A 16,966-nucleotide genomic window follows, 5' to 3' on the forward strand; every position below is an offset into this window, starting at 1 on the left:
ACCACTGCAAAGACAGTGCGTCATTTACTAAGATGAGGAAGATGGGGAGAGGAGCCGGTCTGGGCATGGAAATCCAGAATTCTGTGTTGGACGAGTTAAGTGTGAGATGCCATATGGTGACAGCTGAATGGGCAGCTGGGCAGCTGAGATGGGAACTGAAGGGAGGGGAAATGACGGAGACACGAATGGGGGAAGCCAGCAAGAACTGGTGTGCAGAGCGAGGGGACTGTGGGACTGCCGGGCCCACCAGGAGTAGGGAGCCTGCCCGGGACAGGGCGTTGGACTCCCTCTCTACAGTCAAGCTTACCCGGAGGAGCCAGCAGAGGCCGAGGGGAAAGAAGAGCCTGTGAGGGTGGCAGGAAACACAGAAGAGTGGGGGCCACAGACGCCAGGAGCAGCTGGTGGCCGGGTGCGTGGAATCTCAGAATGGAATGATGGTGGATTTAGCAGCTTGGAGGTCATCCATGACCTCGACAAGACAGTCTTGGTGGAATAGTGGGACATGGGGTGAACTTCTCGTCACCTCTTTCCCAATTCTCTTCCTCCTGAGGACCCCTCGTGTAGGCCAGAACTCAGGGAGTCACCCGGAGCCCTCCCTCCCTCACCCGCACCTCCTCACCCCTCCAACGCTCCACTTCCCAACACGCTCAACTCCGTCTCTGCTTCTCCATCTGCTTCAACCTCAGTTTAGGTCACAATTCGTCTTCCCCAGGCTTCCGACTGGCCCTGACCGACTGCTCGGCCGCTACTCTCCTCTCCCCAGGCCACCCGCGACAACTTCCTGGGATGGCTCTAAAATGCACATCTGACCCTGAGTCTCCAGTACTCAAGCCTCCTGACTCCCATCACTCTCAAGATGATAGACACAGCTGGGCGTGGTGGCTCACACCTGTAGTCCCAGCACTTTGGGAGGCCGAGGCCAGTGGATCACGAGGTCAAGAGATCGAGACCAGCCTGGCTAACATGGTGAAACCCCGTCTCTACTAAAAATATAAAAATTAGCTGGGTGTGGTGGCACGCTCCTGTAGTCCCAGTTTCTCTGGAGGCTGAGGTAGGAGAATCACTTGAACCTGGGAGGTGGAGGCTGCAGTGAGCTGAGATCGTGCCACTGTACTCCAGCCTGGGCGACAGTGTCTCAAAAAAAAAAAAAAAAAAAAGATGATAGACTCTGTGTCTAAATGACCCAACCCCTGCCTCCTCCAGCCCTTTCATCTCCCCTCACTCCTAAAGGGTACCAGCATATACCACCCCAAAATATGCCTCTTTAGCATATGGATTCCTTAGACCTAAAGGTATTTGAAAACCAGCAGAAGCAGAAGCTATTAACCTCCCCTAACTGCCTGAAAATAGAGTATACATTTTCCCTTTCATAAAGGAAATTTCCATTTGTAAAGATATTTCTGCACCAGGAAGAGGGCTACTTTCACCCGAGAGACTCTCACCTGCATAGCAAGAAAACCCTTATTTCCCACACAGGTCCTCCCTCACCTTGCCTCCCACCCCAGAACCCCAAACCTCTTTTTCTTGATTTAGCCTAATATGGTATATACACCTCCATCATCTGGCTACCTCCTTGAGCCACATTTTTCTTTGTACATTTAAAGCTGTTTTTTTTCTTTCTTGTTACTCTGTGTTTCATCAGTTATGAGGGGACAGGGAAAATATTTTTCTCTCCAACACTCCCCCACATCTGCCCCTCCACTGCAGCCTTGGAAAGCTCCTTCTTTTTTACCTGCTTCTCTTTTCTCCTGCTCATCCCTCAGCTAAAGCATCACCTCCTCCAGGAAGCCTTCCATGACTGCTTCCCACCCTCTCGGACACTGGCTGTGACCGATGGCCACTCACCTGCTGCACAGGCTCGATGGTCAGCTCCATGTAGCGACTGATTGCTGTCATTGTCCTCAGTGACTTGCAATGTGACAGTGTGGTGAGAGGCACCCAATCTGAATTCTTGCAAGTAGAGGCAGGGAGACAGAAAGGGGAATTCTCAAAGTCAGGAGGCATTTTCTAAAAACAAGGTCACATTTTACTCAAAAGGACCCCTGTGGTATTTTCTCTCTCTCTCTCTCTTTTTTTTTTTTTTTTTTTTTTTACAGCACATCTCACTTTCTGCTTCCTATGTGTCTTATCTTTCTCTTTGAGGTTACAGTAGTTTGGTGTTTCCCAAATTTTGCAGCACAGTAGAATCAGCAAGGAATCTTTTTTTTTTTTTTTTTTTTTTTTTGGAGACCAGTTTCACTGTATTGCCCAGGTTGGTCTCGAAGTCCTGAGCTCAAGTGATCCATGAGTGAGCCTCCCACCTCGGCCTCCCAAAGTGCTGGGATGACAGGCGTGAGCCACCACACCTGGCCTATTCTGCTTTTTAAGATCCCCAGCGGAGCAGCGATCTGGAGTGCAGCTGTGATCGAGGTACTGCATTCCAGCCTCGGGGACAGAGTGAGACCCTGTCGTACAAACAAAACAAAACAACGAATGTTTACTTCCCACTTCCAGACATTCTGATTTCATTGGTAAGAGATGTAACCGGGAAGTGGATCGTTTAAACGCTCCCCAGATGATTCTAACGTGCAGCCAAGTTTGGGAACCACTGCAATAGGTGCCAAATAAGTGCTTTTGCAAAGCTGTGGTTCTCTAACCTTGGTGCACATCAGAAGCACCCTGTGGGCTTGCTAAAATACAGATTGCGGCCGGGCGCGGTGGCTCACGCCTATAATCCCAGCACTTTGGGAGGCCGAGGCAGGCCGATCACCTGAGGTTAGGAGTTCGAGACCAGCCTGGTCAACATCGTGAAACCCTGTCTCTACTAAAAATACAAAAATTGGCTGGGCAAGGTGGCATGTGTCTGTAATCCTAGCTACTCGGGAGACTGAGGCAGGAGAATCGCTTCAACCCAGGAGGTGGAGGTTGCAGTGAGCTGAGATCATGCCGCTGCAATCCAGCTTGGACAACAGTGAGACTCCGTCTCAAAAATAAATAAATAAATAAATAAATAAATAAATAAATAAATAAATAAAATACAGATTGCTGGACCACAACCTCAGTTTCAGATTCGGGAGTTCTGGGTGGAGCCCTCAAATCTGCATTTCTCACAATTTCCCAGGTAATCCTGGTCTAGGGCCCACACTTTGAGAACCACTGCTTTGAAGAACTGCTAGAGACTCCAGAGGCTTCTACTTCTCTCTTCAGAATTCCAAGACACACAGGGCTCTGTTAATATTTTGGCCCCCTTTTGGAATACAATTTCCTAACGGTTGCTAGAAAGAAATGAAAATAGCTTCCCGCTAGGGCCTCACGGGAACGTGGATCTTTGGTCTGAGCACCTATATAAAAAATGCTTTCATCTGCGTCACATACGCCGTGATCTTCTATTTCACGGACTCAGTCGGATCACATTGTTAAGCCATTTGGAGAACATTCGGAGGGGCAGTTTTTGTTTTTGTCGGTCCAAATGCACTCCCCATCACTTCCTGCAGCCTGGCTACAGAGGAAGTTACTCACAGCCTCACACCCACTCCCTAAGCTAGTGAAGAGCCCACGTAACAGACGAGAATTTTTTCCAAAAAAAAAAAAAATAGAAATCTTAGAAAAGAGGGAGCCACTTTATATTCAAGTCCTTACAGGCTTTCTTTGAGTTACTTTCTCAACTATTTGGAACCCAAAACTTTTGATGAAGACAAATGGCTTCAATTAGAGTAAGTTCTGGCTACTTGCAGAGGTCATCTATTTAAATCAATAGAAGGAGACACATTAACTTTAGCTGGCGGCATGACATAATTGTAAGGGTTTGATGTTACTGTAAACAACACTTATTTTTTTATTTATTTTTATTTATTTATTTATTTTCTTGAGACAGTGTTTCGCTTGGCTGCCCAGGCTGGAGTACGGGGGCACGATCCCAGCTCACCGCAACCTCTGCCTCCTGGGTTCAAGCGATTCTCGTGTCTCAGCCTCCTGAGTAGCTGGGATTACAGGCGCCCGCCACCATGCCCAGCTGATTTTTGTATTTTTAGTAGAGACGGAGTTTCACCACGTTGCCCAGGCTGGTCTCGAACTCCTGAGCTCAGGCAATCTGCCCGTCTCGGCCTCCCAAAGTGCTGGGATTACAGGCATGAGCCACCGTGCCTGGTTTAATCAACACTTTTTAAAAAAAGTTTTTTTCGAGATGGAGTTTTGCTCTTGTTGCCCAGGCTGGAGTGCAATGGCGTGATCTCGGCTCACTGCAACCTCCGCCTCCCAGGTTCAAGCAATTCTCCTGCCTCAGCCTCCTGAGTAGCTGGAATTACAGGCGCGTGCCACCACACCCGGCTAATTTTTGTATTTTTAGTAGAGACAGGGGTTTCACCACGTTGGTCACACTGGTCTCGAACTCCTGACCTCGTGATGCACCTGCCTCGGCCTCCCAAAGTGTTGGGATTACAGGCGTGAGCCACTGCGCCTGGCCTCCTAAACAACATTTTAAAAGATCAGATTTCTAGCATAAAAAAACAGGGAATAGGCCGGGCCTGGTGGCTCACGCCTGTAATCCCAGCACTTTGGGAGGCTGAGGTGGGCGGATCATCTGAGGTTGGGAGTTCGAAACCAGCCTGACCAACATGGAGAAACCCAGTCTCTACTAAAAATACAAAATTAGCTGAGCATGGTGGCACATGCCTGTAATCCCAGCTACTCGGGAGGCTGAGGCAGGAGAATCGCTTGAACCTGGGAGGCGGAAGGTGCGGTGAGCCAAGATCGCGCCACGGCACTCCAGCCTGGGCAACAAGAGCAAAACTCCGTCTCAAAAAAACAAAATAAAACAAAACAAAACAAAAAAAACACAAGGAATAGAGTAAGTAGTTACATTGCAGTGACCACAGATAGTAAATGGGTCCTTGTGGCTTGAGAGGGCTTTTTAGAAGCAGCATCACAAGCCGATTCCCAAAGGCTGGATCACATAGCTGGGCATGATGGCAGGCTCTGGAGCACTGTGGTAGGGGTGGTAATGATGTGGATGTTAAAGATGCATGTGAAAGTGGGAATACAGTCTTTGAAGAAATATGAGTGAAAATCACAGAATTTATTTATGGTTTTGAGATGGGGTCTCACTCTGTAGCTCAGGTTGTAGTGCAGTGGTGCCATCTTGGCTCACTGCAACCTCTGCCTCCAGGACCAAGAGATCCTCCTGCCTCAGCCTCCTAAGTAGCTGGGACTACAGGTGCACGCCACCACACCCGGCCAATTTTTTTTTGTATTTTTGGTAGAGATGGGGTTTCACCCTGTTGCCCAGGCTAGTCTTGAGCTCCTGAGCTCAAGCAATCCACCTGCCTTGGCCACCCAAAGTGCTGGGATTACAGGCGTGAGCCACTGCACCCGGCCGAAAATCACATTATTTAAAAATGAATATATTAAGGTATGTAGCATGTGAACTTAACTACCAGTAAGTAAATTATTCAAAAGCATCAGGTGGGCATTTGACTATTCCATCTACATTGCTAAAAATATATTAAGTCATTAAGTGATCAAAAAAAGTCAAAATATTTGTATAATTGGGAAACCGGAGGATCCTATGGCATTCAGGGTTCCCTTAGCTTTGAACATAAACAGTAGGTTTTTAAAGTGACGAACTGGGCTGGGCACCACGGCTCATGCCTGTAATCCCAGCACTTTGGGAGACCAAGGTGGGCAGATCACCTGAGGTCAGGAGTTCGAGACCAGCCTGGCCAACATGGTGAAACACCATCTGTCTCTACTAAAAATAAAAAAATTAGCCAGGCGTGGTGACATGTGCCTGTAATCCCAGCTACTTGGGAAGCTGAGGCAGGAGAATTACTTGAACCTGGGGCGGGGTGGTTGTAGTGAGCTGAGATTGTGCTACTGCACTCCAGCCTGGGCAGCAGAGCAAGACTCCATCTCAATCAATCAATCAATCAATAGATTAAAAAAATAAAAATAAAGTGACCAACTGGGCAAGCAGGGAGGGACTTCCGGAATTCCCAAGCCCTGGCCCTCGTGGAGGCTCACTGCCCCGTCCACTCCATGCCAGTAAACAGGATGGGCCTGTTACATGTCATGTGTTAGGTTTGGCCACTGTTCCCTCAGGGAGACAGGACAGCTGTCTAGTCGCCTGCAGAAAACACTCGGCAGGCAGCTTTCACAGGTCCGCAGTATCCTGCTGTTTCTCAAGATACTGTTGCTGGGACCAGAGTTTTCCAGCCAGAGAGACCTTGTCCTCGTTCCTCGCCTCCTGGTTTTCTTCCTCTTTCTCTGCACAGGTCAAAAGGGCTTGGGTGTCAGGGCTCTCTCTGGCTTCAGTGGCAAATCCTAAGGCCTGTCTCATCTTGCTCTTCATCACACACGAAAGGAAAATAATCTGAGATGGTGGAAGTTAAGGTAGGAAGCAGAATATTCCAGCTGCCTAGCGCAGCCCTTCACCCCTTCACACCATGCTGCCAACCCCCTCCCCACTCACCTACTCTCCTCCCTCCCCCATATTATCCTGCCTGGGACAGAGAGGAGATCATCTGAAGACAGGGCTAGGGTGGATGTTCCTGTCCCCACGAGGGCCCAGCATCCAATGTGACCCTGTCCCTAACAAGGACTTGGTGAATATTTGCGAAACTAAAGCACTTTGGACAACATCTTTCTTGACGGGCCTGGCTTACAGTGACAATACATGCGGTGCGTTGAATAATGTCCCTCAAAATTCAGATCCACCTCTGAATGTGACCCCCCCCTTTTTTTTTGAGACAGAGTCTCGCTCTGTCATCCAGGCTGGAGTGCAGTGGTATGATCTTTGCTCACTGCAACCCCTGCCTTCCCAGTTCAAGTGATTCTCTTGCCTCAGCCTCCCAAATAGCTGGGATTACAGGCATCTGCCATCATGCCCGGGTAATTTTTGTATTTTTAGTAGAGACGGGGTTTCACCATGTTGGCCAGGCTGGTCTCGAACTCCTGACCTCAGGTGATCCCCCTGTCTTGGCTTCCCAAAGTGCTGGGATTACAGGCGTGAGCCACCGTGCCCGGCCCAGATTGTGATCTTATTCAGAAGTAGGGTCCTTGCTGATACAATTAGACAATGAAGTCATAGTGGATTGGACTGGGCCCTAACTCCAACAGCTGGGGTCCCTATAAGAAAAGGAGACACATGAAGATACACAAAAGGAAGAAAGCCATGTGAAGGGTGAGGCAGAAATGAAAACGATGCTGCCATGCGTCAAGGGACACCAGGAGCCACTAGCAGCTCCTGCAGCTCCACTAGCAGCTAGAAGAGGCAAGCGAAGATTCCCCTCTTAGTGCCTGCAGATGGTATGGTCCTGCATCCCTCTTAGCGCCTGCAGATGGTACGGCGCTGCATTGCCTTCACACACACCCCACCATCCACACGCCATAGCCATTAACCACAGTCAGCATCTAAAAATACAAAAATTAGCCAGATGTGTTGGCATACACCGGTAGTCCCAGCTACTCGGGAGGCTGAGGCAGGAGAATTGCTTGAAACTGGGAGGTGAAGTTGCAGTGAGCCAAGATCAAGTCACTGTGCTCCAGCCTGGGCAACACAGCGAGACTCCATCTCAAAAGGAAAAAAAAAAAGGAAACATAAAACTACAAATAATTGCATTTGTGTTTGCCTGCCCCAAGCTTCAAACCACTCCCTGACTGCTGGGAGAGTTCCATCTAGCAAGATAAAAGAAGGGTGGGGCAGGGGCAGTGAGAGGAGGAGACAGAGGCCTCCCCTGGCTGCAAGCAGGGAGCTCCCCAGGCCTGGGGTGGATACAGCGAGGTCCAGGGCTGCACGGCCGAGGGAGGTCAGGAACCAGGGTGTGGCCCGCAGCAGGTACTCAGGCTGCTGGTCGTGGGCCACAATGGCCGAGGCATAAAGGAGGCCAGCCAGGGCCGACAGGAGCCGGGTCCACAGGTGGATGGAGGGAAATGTCTTCCCCCGGCACTGGGCAGAGAGAGGGAGGGGCTAGGCAGGGAGAAGCAGCAGATCACAAGACCCAGGGCCCTCAGTGGCACAGCAGGTTGTGGGGCAAGCCCTCTGCCCGTAGCCAGTCCCCCAGGGCAATGCTTCTGTTAGACTTCCAGCTTTTGCTCGAGTTGCTTCTTCTGCCTGTCAAACTCCTACTCATCCCTCAGAACCTGGCTTAAACTTAACTCTGGGAAACCTCCCCTTACCAACTCCACCCTAAGGGGAGCAAGCAACTCCCTTTTATGGGCCCTAACACATCCCTCCAGCAGAGTACCTTTGATTGATCATGACTCAGCTCTTTACACAGTCAGAGGGCTCCTGAGAGCTGGGCAGGGGTCCTCACCATCTCAGTGCCCAGCACCTGATGCTGGGCAGCGGCTCGCCAATGTCCACTGGGAGAACGTGAGGGAGACTGGGATGGTTTGGACATTTGTCCCCCCAGATCTCATGTTGAATCGTAATCCCCAGTGTCAGAGGTGCGGCCTGGTGGGAGGTGGTTGGATCATGGGGTGGATTTCTCATGAATGGTTTGGCACCATCCCCTGGGTGCTGTCCTTGCGATAGTGAGTGAGTTCTCCTGAGATCTGGCTGTTCAAAAATGTGTGTGTGGCACTTTCCCTTCCACCCTCTTGCGCTCTCTCTCTCTCTCTCTCTCTCTGCCTGCTCACACTTTGCCTTCTGCCATGAGTAAAAGCTCCCTGAGGCCTCCCCAGAAGCCCAGCAGATGCTGGCGTCATGCTTGGGAGCCTGCAAAACTGTGAGCCAGTTACACCTCGTTTCTTTATAAGTGACCCAGCCTGAGGCATTCCTTTGGAGCAACGCATGAACAGCCTAACACAGAGACCGAATCAGAAGAGCTGAGGCCTGGCCCTTCTCTCCCTGGGACCACCGATTCTGACCCAGGTCACATGGGGAAGATCGGAAAAATGAGAGATGATATTCTGGAAATTTTAAAGCCAAGAGGACATTTCTGGAGAATACGTAATAAAACTATTGGTTCAATAAAAGGAAATATGCACTATTTATATTTATATGTAAGTGGTCTTTACATACAGAAAGTCACTATATATATATGAATATGTATATACACAAACACCATATATTTCTGATTATATGCTTATATATTTAAATATATATGAATAAAAATTGTAAATAGTTTATATATAACTCATTAGATGAGTTATATATAAACTAAATTATAATTCATTAGATGAGTTCATATATATACAAATTATAATTTTTATACAATTTAGTTTTATATAAATTAAATTATATATAGTTAAGTTTATATATAATTTAGTTTATATATATAATTCAATTTATATATAATACATATGAAATTTAGTTTCTACATATAATATATATATATGAACTCATTAGATGACTCATTAAATGTGTTCATTTGATGACCATATTTACAGATATATAGGCCTTGCCTATGGAATGGGAAAAATTCAGGAGAAAAAGCATGTTTTGGTCAATTTTGCCTCATTTTAAATTTAATTCTCAAAAAGAATCCTTAAGAGTGTCACATTCCCCTCTGCGTCCCCTCCGGTTTTGTCCCCAGGCCTCCCTGTGTCTGGCCTGCCCCCTGAGGACTGCTTAACCGAGCGAGCAGAATCCCACGCTTCTCCGTGGAGCAGCCGGCTGGGAGGGTGAGCCCTGGCCCACCGGGCCCAGAGGCTGAGGGTGGAGATGACGCCCTTTCCCATCGGCCCTTCGTACCTCACACAGGCAGCAGCACTGCTATGGCTAGAGGTGCCTGGGGCCCCCTGACCTAACCACCCACCACTATGTTACAGAGGACACTGACGGCCAGAGGGGAGGTGGCAGGCAGAGCGGGGCTGGGCCTGGGCCTCCTGCCTCTTGGCCTTGCTCTTGTTGCTGCGCAGGCTGGACCGCACTGGGGAGCCCTCTGCCCTCGCTCGCGTGCTAACCCAGTGACAGTGCCTACTGTCCTCCAAATCGGTCCCTTCTCAGGGTCAGTCCTGGGGCTGACCCTGAAAAAAATAGAGAGCTCTATTTATCTGCAGTGCCAGACGTACAGCAGGTGCTTAATCACTGCTTGAAGAACGGAACTGGATTGTGGCTGGATGAGACACGGCAGTCCCCCTCCAACCTAGGCAGGCCTTGCCTACAGACAGGACAGAGACCGGTGGCACAACCCAGCCTGGGCTGCCTGGCACATCCATGTAAGGGGCTGGAGGCAGGACAGGCCTACGGATGGTCTCTGCAGCTGCCAGGACTCCTGGTGTCAGCACGCTTCACTCATCAGTGGGTGTTTCATACCCCTGTCCCATTCAAGGACTCACTCCTGCAGCAACGGGAACTTTCCCACCAAAGCCACCCAGCCACCTTCTCCTCAGCAACCTCACCATGGCCAAATTAGGAGCAGCTTCTGAGAGTCAGGGTCTGAAGCCATGCTGGCCTGGCTTCCCAGCACACCCCACACCCCGCCGGGTTTCTCCCTATGAAAGGAACCCTAGCTCTGAGCTCTTCTTCCTGGAACCAGAGTCACTGAGAGGCGGCAGCAGCTCCTTCCCTAGAAATACAGCATGTTTCCTTTCCTGAGTCTCCAGTGCAATCTCTCTCTATCGTCCTGCCCAGGGGCCCTCAGGCTTCAGTACCTTGTAGTGATGGGGAGACGACTACCTCCTAAGGCAGGGGTAATGCTGGTGGCTCTCCAGATGCTGGGCACTGTGCAGTGTCTTACCCTGAAGTTCTTCCTTTTACTCAACAGGAAGGGGCCGGGCACAGTGGCTCACACCTGTAATCCCAGCACTTCGGGAGGCCGAGGCGGGTGGATCACCTGAGGTCAGGAGTTCGAGACCAGCCTGGCCAGCATGGAGAAACCCCGTCTCTACTAAAAATACAAACATTAGCTGGGCGTGGGTGCACACCTGTAGTCCCAGCTACTCAGGAGGCTGAGGCAGAAGAATCGCTTGAACCCAGGAGGCGGAGTGTGCAGTGAGCCAAGATCGCGCCATTGCACTCCAGCCTGGCTGACAAGTGAAACTCTGTCTCAAATAAAAAAATACCAGGAAGGGGCCCACCCCCAACCTCTTCCCTGTCTTGGTTCTGTTCTCTGAGACTTAAGAGAACAAGGCTGCTCTTTCTGCCCCCACACAGCCCTTCTGATTCCTGTACTCATCAGCTTCGTTTTTTCCAGGCCAGATTAAATTGCTCCTAAGTGTTTGCTGACCCCTACCATGATCAGGCCCCAGATGCCTGCAGTGCAGTGGGAAATGACACAGACAAGGCCGCTGCCTGCAAGGTGCTAACATTCCACCTCAGGACCAGGCAGCAACCGGGAAAATAAAGGGGCACATTTCAGGCTGTCACAAATACTCTGAAGAAAATAAAGCAGAGTGAGGGGACACGGTGGTGGGGCTAGCCTGGGGGCTGTTTTAGGTGGGGTGGTGTTATGAGTTGCAATGTGTGCCCCCAAAAGATGTTGAAGTCCCTAGGCCAGGCGTGGTGGCTCAAACCTGTGATCCTAGCACTCTGGGAGGCCAAGGCGGGCGGATCACTTGAGGTCAGTAGTTCGAGAGCAGCCTGGCCAACATGGTGAAATCTCGTCTCTACTAAAAATACAAAAATTAGCCAGGCATAGTGGCGTGCGCCTGTAATCCCAGCTACTTGGGAGGCTGAGGCACAGAATCACTGGAACCCAGGAGGCAGAGGTTGCAGTGAGCCAAGATTGCGTCACGCACTCCAGTCTGTGCAACAGAGCAGGACTCTGTCTCAAAAAAAAAAAAAAAAAAAGATGTTGAAGTCCCAACCCCCAGTGTCTGTGAATGTGGCCTTATTTGGAAATAGGGTCTTTGTGGATGATCAAGTCAACATGAGGTCATTAGGATGGGTCCTATTCCATTGTCCTTATAAAAAGGAGCAAGCCGGACACAGAAAGGTACAGAGGGAAGGCCACGTGAAACCCAGAGTTACCACAAGCCAAGGAGCTAGCCGAACCTGGGAGAGGAGCAAGGCCTGGAACAGATCCTTCCCTAGCGCCTGCAGAGGGAGCACGGCCCTGCTGGCACCTTGATCTCAGACTTCTGACCTCTGGCACCGAGACAATAAACGTCAGTTGTTGAAAGTTAGTGGCACTTTGTTACGACAGCCCGGGCGGCCAGGGCACGGTCCCAGCTTCTTCAAAGGCCTTCGTGCAATGTGGTCTCCCAGCTCTGACACCACCCAGGAGAGCCACCCCGGTGGGCTGCTGAGCTGAGCCCAGTGCTCACCACTCTCCCCTCCATTAATCTAAAGACAGGACACCTGCTGATAAGGCCCAGGCCCCACCAGGCTTCTGGCAGTCACAGCACAGAATGCAGCTTCACTGACTTCACCAACAACCGCGAACAACCCTCCAGCCCTGAATCCTGTTCCCCTGGAGCTGCTATTCAACCAAGATGCTCTTGGGCAAGTAGTTTTTTTTTTTTTAGATGGACTAGTGCTCAGTCACCTAGGATGGAGTGCAGCAGCATGATCTCGGCTCACTGCAACCCCCACCTCCTGGATTCAAGTGATCCTCCCTGCCTCAGCCTCCAGAGTAGCTGGGATTACAGGCACCCGCCACCACGCCTGGCTAATTTTTGTATTTTTGGTAGAGACAGGGTTTCAGCATGTTGGCCAGGATGGCCTTGAACTCCTGACCTCAGGTGATCCACCCGCCTCGGCCTCCCGAAGTGCTGGGATTACAGGCTTGAGCCACCGCACCCAGCTGATTCTTTTCAGACTCAATGGGCCTATGACATGCCATGGAGTTGGGCTTGCCCACTGGCCGTCAGTGAGACAGGAACAGTTGTCTCAGAGTCGTCTGCAGAGAAAACTTGGCAGAGCAGCTGTCACACGTCCACAGTGTCTTGCTGTTTCTCAGGCACTTTCACGCGTGGGGGCTTTTCCTGTGTGCTCTCCTCTGCCGATGGCCTTTCCCTAGCCTGTGTCCTCAAATTCACGTTCCCTTCTGAGGTAACATGAGGCCTCCCCACCACCCCACGGTCTGGCAGTGGGAACAGTTTTCACCCTTGCTCATTTGAGGAGCGTAGGAGCCTTCTCTCTCTCTTCTGAAACCCCAAACGTTTGTTTCTATCTTGCTTGAAGCGTGAGGAGATGCTGCTTCACCTTCCCGTGTCTTCCATGAGACTGTGAGCTCCTGGAGGGCAAGCACTCGCCCCTGCTCACATCTTACCCCCCACAGCACTGGCTGACAGAGGGCCTCCCTCAACGTGGATGCCTGGAGAATGCCTGCCAATAAGACACTCTTTTTTTTTTTTGAGACGGAGTCTCGCTCTGTTGCCCAGGCTGGAGTGCGATGGCATAATCTCGGCTCACTACAACCTCTGCCTCCCGGGTTCAAGCGATTCTCCGCCTCAGCCTCCAGAGTAGCTGGGATTACAAGCATGCACCACCATGCCCGGCTAATTTTTGTATTTTAGTAGAGACAGGGTTTCACCGTGTTGGTCAGGCTGGTCTCGAACTCCCGACCTCAAGTGATCCACCCGCCTCGGCCTCCCAAAGTGCTGGGATTCCAGGCGTGAGCCCCCGCGGCCGGCCTAAGACACTCTTGATCTACACAGAACCTCACACCTCGCTGCCTGGAGTCTCTCAAATCTCTTTCTCTCATGGGTTTAGCCTCAGGGGCTTTTTCCTCAGAGCCTGCTTTTCATTCGCTATAGGAAACGGGGAAGAACGCACGGGCTTTCCCCGAGAGGCTCGCGCCGTCCTCAGGACGCCCTGGGTGGGCTGCCTACTCTCCACACACACCCCCCGCCCTTGCTGTCATACATACTAACGCTCTTCAGAAAAAGCTGAGTCCACGTGCATGCACCCACGGTGACACCACACGCCCGCCCCATGACCCTCTCAGGATGCTCCCAGATGCCCTGAGACCTGCCATGTGACCCACAGTCCCAGCCCCACCCCCGGCCTCACAATTCTGGAGAGAGGGGGGATCCGAGAAGCCCAGGAGCCAAAGGCAGCGATGCTACCCAGCAGGTAGCCGAAGATCTCAGTATTTCCCTGCAAGAACGAACAGGTGATCCACCATCAGCACCCTGCAGAGACTGCCCATGTGCCCCAAGAAACAGCCAAAGCTCAGGAGTCCTTTTCTGCTTTTAGAGGGTTTCTTCCAACAAAGGAAGGCTTAACCCCACTCCCCCAGCCTCCACCTCATCCCACCCCAGGCATTTGGCAGGACATGCAATACCCCAAGTCTTCCCCACGGTGGCCCAGCCTCACCTGCAGCAGGCTGGCCAGCAACCTCCGCTGCGGCCCCCGGATGGTGGCTGAAGCCTTTGGGACAGCAACCCAGAGCGCCCAGCATGGGCCCAGGATCAGCGGCAGGGCCAGGGCAAACACACTGGCCCTGAGGTGCCGCCTCCTCTTCCTCTCTCGGGCTTCCCGACCTGCAACAGACACCAAAATCCTGCATGGCTCCTGGAACCCAGACCTTGTCAGATCAGACAGCTGCGTGGGAAGAACTGGTGTCAGCTCCCCACATGATGCTAAAGCGGGTTCCCACGTTATTCTGCAGGCCAGCTCCTCCCCACCCTTCAGGGCCCTGTAGTTGTACCCCCTCTTCAAGGAGCCTTTCCTCTCCACCACTGATTGCACACCCCGCCCCCATAAGGTGCTGTTCTCCTTCCTTAGGCGGAGATGACATTATCTTCTCTCGTATGCATCTGCATGCAGACAGCAGTGCCTCTTCTGGACTAGAGCTCCTAAGGATAAGGAACCATCCCCTAGTGGTTTCTACAGTCTCCACAGAGCAGAACTGGTATAAGCATCGACCAGTGAATCAGCGACGGCACCAGCGGGAACTGTGCGCAGGACAAACAGCAATGAGCAGTGTCTTTGTCCTTGAACTATAAGATAGGCACTCCTCTGAGCAATTCTGCTTATTTTTCCTTTTAGAAATGAGGTCTCACTAGGTTGCCCAGGCTGGACTTGAACTCCTGGGCTCAAGCGATCTCCCACCTTGGCCTCATAAGTGGCTGGGATTCCAGGTGTAAGCCACTGCCCAGCTCTCTCCTGAGAAACTCTAAAAAGAGCATTTCTCTCCTGGGCAGCATTGAGCCGCTGAGGGCATGCTGCACTACATACTGATGCAGCATCCCCTCTGATTTATTTATTTTTGAGACAGGGTCTTGCTCTGTCACCCAGGCTGGAGTGCAGCAGCACAATCACAGCACACTGCAGTCTCCACCTCCTGGGCTCAAGTGATCCTCCCACCTCAGTCTCCTGAGTAGCTGGGACCACAGGCATGTACCATCATGCCCAGTTACTTTTTAAAATGTTTGTAGAGATAGGGTCTTGCTATGTTGCCCAGGCTGGCCTCAAACTTTCGGCCTCAAGCAATCTTCCCAACTCAGCCTCCCAAAGTGCTGGGATTACAGGCATGAGCCACGGCACCACGTAGTTCGGAGTTTTGCTCTTGTCGCCCACGTTGGAGTGTAGTGGTGTGATCTGCAACCTCCAGTTCCCGGGTTTAAACGATTCTCCTGCCTCAGCCTCCTGAGTAGCTGGGATTACAGGTGGATGCCACCATGTCCAGCTAATTTTTGTTTTTTTAGTAGAGACAGGTTTTCACCATGTTGGCCAGGCTGGTCTTGAACTCCTGACCTCAAATGATCTGCTTGCCTCGGCCTCCCAAAGTGCTGCGATTACAGGTATAAGCCACCACGCCCGGCCCCTCATCCCCTCTTTTTGAACAAGGGCCCAAGCACACGGCTGACCCTTCTCAAGAAGCCCCAACTGTAGATACTCGGGGCCACTCATCCTGGCCCAGTCATTTCCAGCCCCTGCTGTGCCTGTGGTGCCCCGTGCCCATTCCTGGCATCCACTTCCAGTAGCTGTGAAGCTTCGCTTGACTACCCCGAGTTTGCACGCTAAGCTGCCACTGTTCATGCCCATGCCCTGCTCCATGCCTCCTCCTAGCCTTTGCCCATGCTGCTCTGTGAGCCTGGAGTGCCCTGCCTGTGGCCCCAGCTCTAGTGCCCCATGCTTCCTTGATACCGGTAGCCCTTCCCTCCCTCTGGCTGCCCACAGTGTGCACACACCTCCAAGCTGGCAGCCCTAACGAGACCCTCTCCTTTTTTGCGGGGGTGTTGTTTTCGTTGTTTTTTTTTTTGAGACGGAGTCTCGCTCTGTCACCCGGGATGGAGTGCAACGGCGCAGTCTCGGCTCACTGCAACCTCCACCTCCCGGGTTCAAGCGATTCTCCTGCCTCAGCTTCCCGAGTAGCTGGGACTACAGGCACCCGCCACCACACCCGGCTAATTTTTGTATTTTTAGTAGAGACAGGGTTTCACCATATTCGCCAGTCTCAATCTCCTGACCTCATGATCCACCCACCTCAGCCTCCCATAGTGCTGGGATTACAGGCGTGAGCCACCGCATCCAGCCCTTCTCCTTTGTTTGTGCCTGGCTGGGGCCCACTCAGGGAGTAGTAAGGAGTAGGCATTCAGCATGCTGATGAATGAATGTGTGAATAAAGACAGGAAAAGACAGCCACACACTCACCTGAATTAGACTTGAATTTGGATCCACAGACTGGGAAGAGAATGAACATAAAGTTCACTAAGTCAATAGCTGCTAGGTAGGCACCAGTGAAAACCTGGGAGCAAACAGGAAGAGAGTCTTGGCATTCAAGCATCTTTCCTCAGCCCCTGCAGCGTCTGTCATCTGGGACCCTGTATCGCATGGGTTACACTGATGCAGTGCTTCCACATGTATTCCTCCGGGGACACCTCCCGCCAACCCCGGAAAAGTCCATTATCATCTCCACTTGGCTGATGAGGAGATGAGGTATTCACATGACTGAACCCAAGGTACGCAGGTGCCCACCAGTAGGGTTGGGATAAGAGCCCAGCCCTCCAGCTCTATTCCACACCCTTCCCACTGCGTGAGGCAGTCTCTGCTGTGTACCTTTGGCCCACTGAGCTTCTCTGGCCCTCAGTTTCCTCATCTGTAAAACGAGCATACTAACAGTGCCTCCCTCAAAGACTGTCAGGAAGGTTACTT

General features: G+C 51.5%; 1 protein-coding gene across 5 annotated transcripts in view; it reads right to left on the reverse strand.

The window, feature by feature from the left end:
- The window catches only part of TMEM44 (transmembrane protein 44), a 44,355-nt gene that overhangs the window by 22,262 nt on the left and 5,127 nt on the right, over window positions 1-16,966 (reverse strand). Inside the window, exons 4-10 of one of the 5 annotated variants that reach the window (XM_032171925.2) lie at window positions 16,466-16,559; window positions 14,183-14,349; window positions 13,877-13,963; window positions 7,751-7,921; window positions 6,200-6,346; window positions 2,346-2,444; window positions 1,846-1,950 (exon numbers count right to left, since the gene is read on the reverse strand). In XM_032171925.2, coding sequence (XP_032027816.2) covers window positions 1,846-1,950; window positions 2,346-2,444; window positions 6,200-6,346; window positions 7,751-7,921; window positions 13,877-13,963; window positions 14,183-14,349; window positions 16,466-16,559 — 870 coding nt within the window. Of the gene's footprint in view, window positions 1-1,845; window positions 1,951-2,345; window positions 2,445-6,199; window positions 6,347-7,435; window positions 7,922-13,876; window positions 13,964-14,182; window positions 14,350-16,465; window positions 16,560-16,966 lie in introns of those variants that run through there. The other 4 variants (XM_058426397.1, XM_032171927.2, XM_032171931.2 and 1 more) reach the window with 4 other exon arrangements.

This window comes from Hylobates moloch, unplaced genomic scaffold (genome assembly GCF_009828535.3).
Source record: "Hylobates moloch isolate HMO894 unplaced genomic scaffold, HMol_V3 SCAFFOLD_13, whole genome shotgun sequence".
In the NCBI taxonomy this organism is placed as follows: Eukaryota; Metazoa; Chordata; class Mammalia; order Primates; family Hylobatidae; genus Hylobates; species Hylobates moloch.